The 10172-nt window shown below is 49.3% G+C and overlaps 1 protein-coding gene across 1 annotated transcript; it reads left to right on the top strand.

The window, feature by feature from the left end:
* Positions 1–3856: 3856 nt before the first annotated feature.
* Positions 3857–8247, top strand: Ubc (ubiquitin C). Its single transcript, XM_028894298.2, is given in 7 exon segments — positions 3857–4081; positions 5733–6699; positions 6702–6972; positions 6974–7422; positions 7425–7523; positions 7526–7938; positions 7940–8247. Coding segments are annotated over 6 exon segments (2418 nt in total). The 5' UTR covers positions 3857–4081; positions 5733–5735; the 3' UTR covers positions 8162–8247.
* The last annotated feature ends 1925 nt before the right edge of the window (positions 8248–10172 follow it).

Raw genomic sequence — 10172 nt, 5'->3', positions numbered from 1 at the left:
GACTTCCAGCACATTCTAGCACTTGCCATTCTAGGTCAGGAGGTTTGGGATGTCTGGGCTGTGACTTGATACCTAAGTCCTGAGGCCAAGTGGGACATGAAGACATTGGAGTCCCTTTCGGAAAATAGACCAGCAACTGTGATGATCTGCCCCCAAGTTCTCTGTAGGGGACATCTGGGGGACACAGGAGTCCATGTGGGTGGCAGTGCCTGTCACCGTGACTTGTCTATGAGTATCTCTGGACTCTGTGATTATTGTCCCCTCCTTTACCCTCATGGTGGTGACAGCTTTGCTGGATGGCTCACTCCAAGCTGGGAAGCTGCTGTGCTGGGAACTGGAGCCAGCTCTGAGCCGTTTCCTCCCATCCTGCTTGTCCTGTGTCCTGAAGAAGCAGGTCACCTCTGTTTGTTGTAAGAACACACTGCTGATGGACTATTAAAAACAAAACAACAATTTGGATGTGAGCTTAGGAGAGGGATTTAGGAAGGGTGCCCAGGAAGGAGTTACAGGGAGGAAATGGGAGATATGATAAAAATACATTGTATGTATGTATGAAATTCTCAAAGATTATTTTAAAATATATAATTAAAATGGGAGGCTATGGTCTACAAAGCGAGTTCCAGGACAGGTTCCTGAGCTACACAGAGAAACCCGGTCTTGAGAAAAAGAAAAAAAAAAAAAAGGTGAAATATAAATGTGAAGTTAACAAGAAGTTGTAGATTTTCACCACTGTACACAAACTCCTTTGTTACAAATAAATATTTATGCTTCTTAAAAAAAAAAAAGAAGGAGACTGGAGCTGGACGTGGTGGTATATGCCTTTAATCCCAGCACTTGGGAGGCAGAGGCAGGAGGGGATCTCTGTGAGTCGAGGCCAGCCTGGTCTACAGAGGGAGGTCCAGGATAGCCAGGGCTACACAGAGAAACCCAGTCTCGAAGAAAAAAAAAAATCACACCAAAACAAAAAAGATAGGAGGCTGGATTTGTGGGTAAAGGTATTTGCAAGCATGCTGGACAATATGAATTCACTCTCTGGGAGCCACGAGGCAGAAGGAGATAACCAACTTGACTTCTTTGAGCTGTCCTCTGACCTACACACACACACACAAATAAATAATGTGTTTTTAAAAAAATCCATGTGTCACCGGGCGGTGATGGCGCACCCCTTTAATCCCAGCACTCGGCAGAGGCAGGTGGATCTCTGTGAGTTCAAGGCCAGCCTGGTCTACAAAGTGAGTTCCAAGACAGCCGGGACTACACAGAGAAACCTTGCCTCGAAAAACAAAACAATAAGCAAATAAATAATAAAAGTCCATGTGTTGACTTTCAGAGAGCTTTTCCTTTTGACAAAAATTGGCATAGATAATTATGTATAACAAAGGGTTTCACTATATCAGTGCCTTTTGATTTTTTTTTTTTTTTTTTTTTTTTTTTTTTTTTTTTTTTTTTTTTTGTGAGACAGTGTCTCTCTATAACAGTCCCAGCTGTCCTCGAACTCTGTAGACCAGGCTGGCCTTGAACTCACTGAGATCTGCCTGCCTCTGCCTCCCAAGTTGCTAGGATTAAAGGCATGCCCCACCACTGCCTGGCATTTTGATCTCGTTTGTTGGAAATAAGATAATTTTTCTTTCTTTACTTCTTTTTTCTTTTTTTTTGAGACAGGGTTTCTCTGTGCAGTTTTGGTGCCTGTCCTAGATCTCGCTCTGTAGACCAGGCTGGCCTTGAACTCACAGAGATCCACCTGCCTCTGCCTCCCCAGTGCTGGAATTAAAGGTGTGGGCCACGGCTACCCAGCAGATGATCTATTTCTTACACATTGGCCCCCATTTTTCTCTCCCTTCCCCCAGACCCTCTGAACACACACCTTCCTTTTCAAGCTAACCCTTGGCCAGGTCCAGCCCTTAAGCCTTCCTCCTCCTCTCCCTCCCCCACCTCTGAAATCAAGGCTGTTGGGCTCTGAACCTTCCAGACTTTGGCCACAAAGCCGATGACTCAGCCAAGGAACAGAAATCACGAGGCCAAAGCAAAGCGACAGCCAAATATAGCTTGGTGTGGCCAGAGGCCAGTATCACGGTAGAACCGGCCTCAGTGTTTTATCCCCTTCCCAACTTCTGTCTGAAATCTAGAAAGAATGGACCTGCACAGAAACCAGTCTCAGAAACCACTGGGGGGGTGTCCCAAACCCAGAGAATAACATTTTCATGTCTCAGTGGCATATGACTTCATTCATGGGAAAAATCACAAAAAATTAAAATCTGTTTTTGAACAATACCTCTGACCTTGAATTCTTATGAATTTCCAAACCGGGGAACCAGACATGCCTGAAATCTCAGGGCCTAGGTGGTAGAGGCAGGAGGATCCCTGAAATTTAGAGCCCAGCTTGGTCTACAGCGTGAGTCCCAGGGCAGACAGGGCTCTGTATGGAGTTCCTGTCTCAACAAACAAACAAACAAAGAAAACAAAAACTTCAAAAATTGCTGGGATTAAAAGCATGCACCATCATGCCCAGCAAATGTTTATTTTTTAATTGTGTGTGTGTGTGTGTGTGTGTGTGTGTCTGAGTATATGCCACACATGCGTCAGTGTCTCAGGACATGACCCTAAAGTTGGAGTCACAGGCCATTATGAACTGCCTAACATGGTTACTGGGAACTGAACTGAGGTCCTCTGAAAGTTATACCTGATCTTATTGCTGAGGCATCTCTCTGGAGACCCCGGGGATTCTTTTTTTTTTTTTTTTTTTTTTTTTGAGAGGTTTCTTTTAATTCTGTCTGAATCTTTGTATGTAGCAGGTGCCTGGAGCTCGGATCTCCTGCTTCTGCCTCGGGAACGCTGAGATTGAAGGCCTGTGCCACCACGTCCCGCTAACATGTACAATTCTTAACTTTACATCTTAGTTTAATTAATTAAGGGGCTGGGGAATGGATGGAGCTTTCTGGAAAATGACTGGAGATTTCAATTAAAAACCTGGGGCTTTGGCTTGGTGTGGAGGCACACACCTTTATCTCAACACTCGAGAGGCAGAGGCAGGAGGATTTCAGTACATCTGAGGCCAGTCTGGTCTACATAGCTTGTTGCAGGCCAGCCAGAGCAACTTAATGAGATCCTGTCTCAACAACAACAAAATAATAATAAAATAAATATAGGGCCTCGATGGGTTCCATCTCTTAGGTAGGCTAAATATGAACAAAATTTTGAAAACTTGATGTTTCCTTAGTGACAATCACATAGAACCTTCTCGAATCCAAGGGCACCAAATGTAAACAGGCTCAAAGAACAGCCTGGAAAGATCTAGTTCTGTCGGGTTTCAGGTCTATTGCCAACAGTTTTCAAGAGCTGTGTGGATTTTCTGCCTCTAATGAATTCAGATTCATTTTGCAAAATCAGGGAGAGACCGGGTCCCTTTATAATTTTTTTGAAAAAATTATTTAAAATGCCTTTTTTATCTGTTCCCCTTGTTATGAGATTTGCAGAGTCATTCATCTTGTCACAGTGCCAGGGAGGTGAGGGCTGGGTCAGGGACAGGCCGGGACCGTGGAGGCTGAGGAGGATGGCCGCCAAAGGGACCCCAGGGTGACACGAGCCGAAGCCCTGGGTCCCCAGAACGCACAGAGGGCCAGGGACCCCCAAAACGGGGTTAGCGGGTGGGTGCCTTGGGCGCGGAGCCGCACTGCGCCTGCGCCGAGCTCCGCTCCTGCCGCGCTGATCCGCGCCGGGTTCTCGCGCCGACCACGCCGCGGATTCGAGGACGCGTCGCACACGCTGATCCCTCCGCGGGCCCGCCCAAGGTCGCAACCCTTCCCGGCAACACAAAGCCCCCCGCACTCTCTGGGCTCCGCACACGAACGGCCCCGGAGGTGACCTTGCTGGTCCTGGTCCGTGGCTTCCGCTGCAGAGACAGGAAGAGCCTTGGAAAGTAGTCCCCGGCCGCCTTTCCGCGGAGGGATCTCGGGGGAGGAGGGCGGGGCTTCCGAGGGTTATATAAGGCGACGCCTGGCGGGGCCGCAGCTAGTTCCGTCGAGACCTAGAGTTCCGTCGCTGCTTCTTTCCGTGTGGACTGCTGCTGCTGCCGCCGCCGCTGGTGAGGGGCGACCCCGCCGCACCGGGCCGCCGGGGTGGGGGCGGGTGATTGGCTGGGAAGGGGGCGAGGGGCCAACCCGCGGGCCTGGGCGTTCCGTTTCCGTGGCCCGCGAGGGAGCGGCGAGGCGGAGGACCGGGGCGGCAGGCAAGATGGCGGCCCAGTGGAAGCCCAAAGGGGAGGACGCGCGGCCCTGATGCGCTGGACGAGGTTGGGGGAAGCGGGGCCGCTGCCGCCGGTTCGCCCGGGCACCTGCCGGCGCTAATACATATGATTTATTTCTCTTTGGCGGGTTGCGGGCCATAGGTGCCTCTGATGGGAGAGCGGTTGGGGCCGGGGGAGGGGTGTGTCTGGCTGTCGGGAGGGGTCGGTCCGGTTTTGTTTTGTTTTTTTTTTACCCGTTGCTAAAGACGGAAGTGCGATGGCGACGTGGGGAGGGGGGCGCGCGCGGCGGTAGATGGCGGTTCACCCCTGGCCTCCGTCCGCCACCCCCTCCCCCCCTCCCCCGTGACGTCGCGGTTTCTATGGGCTCATAATGCGAGGTGAGGCCGTTTCCCTGAAGTGTAGCTGTCCCTTCGTTGTAGGACAGGAGGGTTTGGGACTCGGCCTCGGGTAGCCAGCCGCTCCCGAGTGGACAGGAACCGGAAATCCAGAGGAGGGGGGAGGCGAAAAAGTGAGCCCTAGATTGAGTTTCTGGTTTCTTGTCCTGTTTTCGTTTTGAGAGAATCTGGCTGCGTAGCCATGGCGGGCCTGGAACGCTAGGCCAGGGTGTCCTCCAACTGTCAGAACCCGGGCCTCTACCCCCCACGGGATGGGATTCATGGCCTGCGCTATCACCCCAGACTTTATAATAGTCTGCAGTTTCAATCCTGGTGTTCAGGTTTGAACTATTCGGGTTACTCCCTTGTGGATCTCTTTTTTTTTTTTCTCTTAACTGTTTTTGTCCACAGCGTGTATTCTGACCCAAGTTTGTTCTTTTGGGGGGTAGGAGGGTTGAGATAGAAGATCTCTGGGCTGTCCTCCCAACTCAAGAGATGTCCATGTCCAGGTCTCCTTACTGCTGAGAATAAAGGTGTTCACAGGCTCAGACCTCAGTTTTTTAGGCAGTCTGTATTTGTTGCTGGCTATATAGACCAAACTGGGTCTGATTTCAGGCCTATTTTGGGGTGGATCCTCCCATTGGCCACAGGTGTGAATGTGGACCAGGCTTTCCTCCAAGCTCTGCAAATAGCAGGAAATGACTTCCAGCCATTGGTACTACAGTCTCCATCCTGCCAAGTTGGTGATACAGACAGGGCTCACCATGTCTAGGTGTCCTTGTTGATTTATTTTTCAAGACAGGGTTTCTTTGACCTTGAACTCACAGAAATCAGCCAGCCTATGCCTCCCAGTGCTACGGCATGCACCACCACCCTTATTGCTCCTTAATAGGTTTCCTGGCTTATTTGAAGTACTGTTTTAGGTTTTGTGTGTTTTTGTTTTTTGTTTAATTTAGAAAAAAATTCTTGACATGGTCTGTAGCTAGAATGTAGCTATGTGGACTAAGCTGGCATCAATTTCAATGGGATCCAACTGTTAGTGCTACACCCCTAACAAATGTGACATTCCTGACTTTCTTTGTTTCTGTTTTTCCTTGTGTGTGTGTGTGTGACAGACAATGCAGATCTTCGTGAAAACTTTAACTGGTAAGACCATCACCCTGGAGGTCGAGCCCAGTGACACCATCGAGAATGTCAAGGCAAAGATCCAGGACAAAGAGGGTATCCCCCCTGACCAGCAGAGGCTGATCTTTGCAGGCAAGCAGCTGGAAGATGGTCGCACTCTGTCTGACTACAACATCCAGAAAGAGTCCACCTTGCACCTGGTCCTCCGTCTCAGGGGTGGTATGCAGATCTTTGTGAAGACCCTGACAGGCAAGACCATCACCCTGGAAGTTGAGCCCAGTGACACCATCGAGAATGTCAAGGCAAAGATCCAGGACAAAGAGGGTATCCCCCCTGACCAGCAGAGGCTGATCTTTGCAGGCAAGCAGCTGGAAGATGGTCGCACCCTGTCTGACTACAACATCCAGAAAGAGTCCACTCTGCACCTGGTCCTCCGTCTCAGGGGTGGTATGCAGATCTTTGTGAAGACCCTGACAGGCAAGACCATCACCCTGGAGGTCGAGCCCAGTGACACCATCGAGAATGTCAAGGCAAAGATCCAGGACAAAGAAGGTATCCCCCCTGACCAGCAGAGGCTGATCTTTGCAGGCAAGCAGCTGGAAGATGGTCGCACTCTGTCTGACTACAACATCCAGAAAGAGTCCACTCTGCACCTGGTCCTCCGTCTCAGGGGTGGTATGCAGATCTTTGTGAAGACCCTGACAGGCAAGACCATCACCCTGGAAGTTGAGCCCAGTGACACCATCGAGAATGTCAAGGCAAAGATCCAGGACAAAGAAGGTATCCCCCCTGACCAGCAGAGGCTGATCTTTGCAGGCAAGCAGCTGGAAGATGGTCGCACCCTGTCTGACTACAACATCCAGAAAGAGTCCACTCTGCACCTGGTCCTCCGTCTCAGGGGTGGTATGCAGATCTTTGTGAAGACCCTGACAGGCAAGACCATCACCCTGGAGGTTGAGCCAGTGACACCATCGAGAATGTCAAGGCAAAGATCCAGGACAAAGAAGGTATCCCCCCTGACCAGCAGAGGCTGATCTTTGCAGGCAAGCAGCTGGAAGATGGTCGCACTCTGTCTGACTACAACATCCAGAAAGAGTCCACCTTGCACCTGGTCCTCCGTCTCAGGGGTGGTATGCAGATCTTTGTGAAGACCCTGACAGGCAAGACCATCACCCTGGAGGTCGAGCCCAGTGACACCATCGAGAATGTCAAGGCAAAGATCCAGGACAAGAGGGTATCCCCCTGACCAGCAGAGGTTGATCTTTGCAGGCAAGCAGCTGGAAGATGGTCGCACCCTGTCTGACTACAACATCCAGAAAGAGTCCACCTTGCACCTGGTCCTCCGTCTCAGGGGTGGTATGCAGATCTTTGTGAAGACCCTGACAGGCAAGACCATCACCCTGGAGGTCGAGCCCAGTGACACCATCGAGAATGTCAAGGCAAAGATCCAGGACAAAGAAGGTATCCCCCCTGACCAGCAGAGGCTGATCTTTGCAGGCAAGCAGCTGGAAGATGGTCGCACTCTGTCTGACTACAACATCCAGAAAGAGTCCACTCTGCACCTGGTCCTCCGTCTCAGGGGTGGTATGCAGATCTTTGTGAAGACCCTGACAGGCAAGACCATCACCCTGGAAGTTGAGCCCAGTGACACCATCGAGAATGTCAAGGCAAAGATCCAGGACAAGAAGGTATCCCCCCTGACCAGCAGAGGCTGATCTTTGCAGGCAAGCAGCTGGAAGATGGTCGCACTCTGTCTGACTACAACATCCAGAAAGAGTCCACCTGCACCTGGTCCTCCGTCTCAGGGGTGGTATGCAGATCTTTGTGAAGACCCTGACAGGCAAGACCATCACCCTGGAAGTTGAGCCCAGTGACACCATCGAGAATGTCAAGGCAAAGATCCAGGACAAAGAAGGTATCCCCCCTGACCAGCAGAGGCTGATCTTTGCAGGCAAGCAGCTGGAAGATGGTCGCACCCTGTCTGACTACAACATCCAGAAAGAGTCCACTCTGCACCTGGTCCTCCGTCTCAGGGGTGGTATGCAGATCTTTGTGAAGACCCTGACAGGCAAGACCATCACCCTGGAGGTTGAGCCCAGTGACACCATCGAGAATGTCAAGGCAAAGATCCAGGACAAAGAGGGTATCCCCCCTGACCAGCAGAGGTTGATCTTTGCAGGCAAGCAGCTGGAAGATGGTCCGCACCCTGTCTGACTACAACATCCAGAAAGAGTCCACTCTGCACCTGGTCCTCCGTCTCAGGGGTGGTATGCAGATCTTTGTGAAGACCCTGACAGGCAAGACCATCACCCTGGAAGTTGAGCCCAGTGCCACCAAGAAAGTCAAACAGGAAGATGGACGCACCTTTCTCACTACAGTATCTAGAAAGAGCACTCCTTGTGCTTGTTCTTGGGCTTGAGGGGAGGTGTCTTAGTTTCCCCCTGTCTCTTAAGCTGTTAACAGGTTCATTGCACTTTGAATAAAATTCTTGCATTCCCAAAGGTCTGATCTTGTTTTGACTTTGATTACTTGGTTCCTGATACTGGAACGTGTAGGCTATCAAGTTTATGTGATCAGTATATGTTAAAGATGCATTGCAGTTGTGTGTGTATTTACTTATATGTGTTTTTTGTGCAGTGTCAGAAAAGAATATTCAATATGGAGTTTAGATGTTGATGAGCCACCATCTGAGTGAGTGTTGGCAACTGAACGTAGTCCTCTACAAGAGGAACAAGTTGTTTGTGGGGGTTTTTTTTGGGGGGTGGTGGTTTCGAGGGTTTCTCTGTAGTTTTGGTGCCTGTTCTGGAACTCACTCTGTAGACCAAGCTGGCCTCCAACTCACAGAACCTGCCTCTGCCTCCCAAGTGCTGGGATTAAAGCTGTGCGCCACCACTGCCCAGTAGGCTGGGGGTTTCTTAAGAGAACCCACATAGTGCCTCTAGTTTTAGCATGAACCTCCACTGAAAGTGCATATACCTCACCTAAAGATACAAATCAATTAAAACTGAAGCTGAAAATTTTTCCCTATGTCAAGCTCAGTCTCTTGAGTAATTGTACTACACCTGTGGAGGTTAGAAATCCTCTGATGAAACTACTTGGTGTGTGCTGAACTGTCTCAATGGCCCACCCCACAGTGTTCTTTAAGGAGAGAAGACGAAGATGTCATTATGGTTTGTGGGTAAAATAATGACATTTTCTTAAGTTGGTAAATACTATATTTTCCCTTGCTTTTCTGATTTGTACAATTTGCTGTTCAGTATAGATTTATATCATGACATTTTCAGATATATATAACACAATATATTTATAAATTTTCCTGTTCTATGTGGAAGGTGCTGGTATCCTGAAGACAACCATGGATTTTGGGGAAATGCTCACAGCTTGCCCCCCCCCCCTTGTTGGTTACAGGTTGGAGCTGTTTGGTCAATATAATGACATGGCAGCAGTATCATCTGATGACCCCATTTTTTTGTATATTTTGCCCTAATCTCCAGCACCTTCACTTTCTCATTATCTCTTGTTACCCCTACCCCCAGTTTGAGACCAGGTTTCTTGGCAGCACAGGTTGGCCTCCAATTCCTGACACTACTGAGGACCAGAAATTTCAGTAGACAGGATAGACACAGTGGGATCTGTGATCACTGAGAAATAAGGAAGTAACCAAGCCTTAGCCGTGTAAGCACACATTCTGCCATGGAGTTGGAATTCACCCTTTTATTCAAGTCCTGGCTGACGGTGTAGTGCAGCCTAGCTTTGAGCTTGCCATCATGTTCCTGCCTCAACCTCAACTCATGTCAGAATTGCAAGCTTGGGAGTTAGAGAACTGGCTTCCAGAGGACCAAGGTTCAGTGTCCAGCACCCACATGGCAGCTCATCTGTAACTCCAGGTCTAGGGCATCCAATACCCTCTTTGGGCCTCTGAGCAGCAGGCAGACAAAACTTTTTTTTTTTAATTGAAAATGGCACATAGCATTAATTCCAGCATGCTCAGGCAGATCCTGAATTCAAGGCCAGCGTGGGCTATACAGAGAAATATATGTCTCAAAAAACAAGAATGGTTGCCATAGTAAAAGGAATTTTTTTTTTTTTTTTTTTTTTTTTTTACACTTATAGCCGTGTGCCTGCACATGGGTGAAGATTGGAGTCCATTCTTCCACTCTGGTACCCAGGGCTCTAACTCTTCTCTCAGGCCTAGCAGCCAGCACTGGCTGACCTATTGCTCATAATGTTTATGTAATAGTTGGCGTTTCAAGTATTCAGTTTAGAATATAATGAGAACTCTGCTGTCTTTGCTTTTAGCCAGTGCCCCTACACCAGTGTGTGTTCAGCTCATGCATACACAGGTCCTAGCTCAGGGACAGGAGAGCTGGACTGTATACCATCTTGTATATTTTTCACTTCAAATCTCAGTATTGTCAGGTCTAACAGCT

The sequence above is a fragment of the Peromyscus leucopus genome, chromosome 23 (assembly GCF_004664715.2).
Source record: "Peromyscus leucopus breed LL Stock chromosome 23, UCI_PerLeu_2.1, whole genome shotgun sequence".
Lineage (NCBI taxonomy): Eukaryota > Metazoa > Chordata > Mammalia > Rodentia > Cricetidae > Peromyscus > Peromyscus leucopus.
Note: the sequence above shows the minus strand (reverse complement) of the source record. Positions and strands in the feature narration are given on the sequence as shown.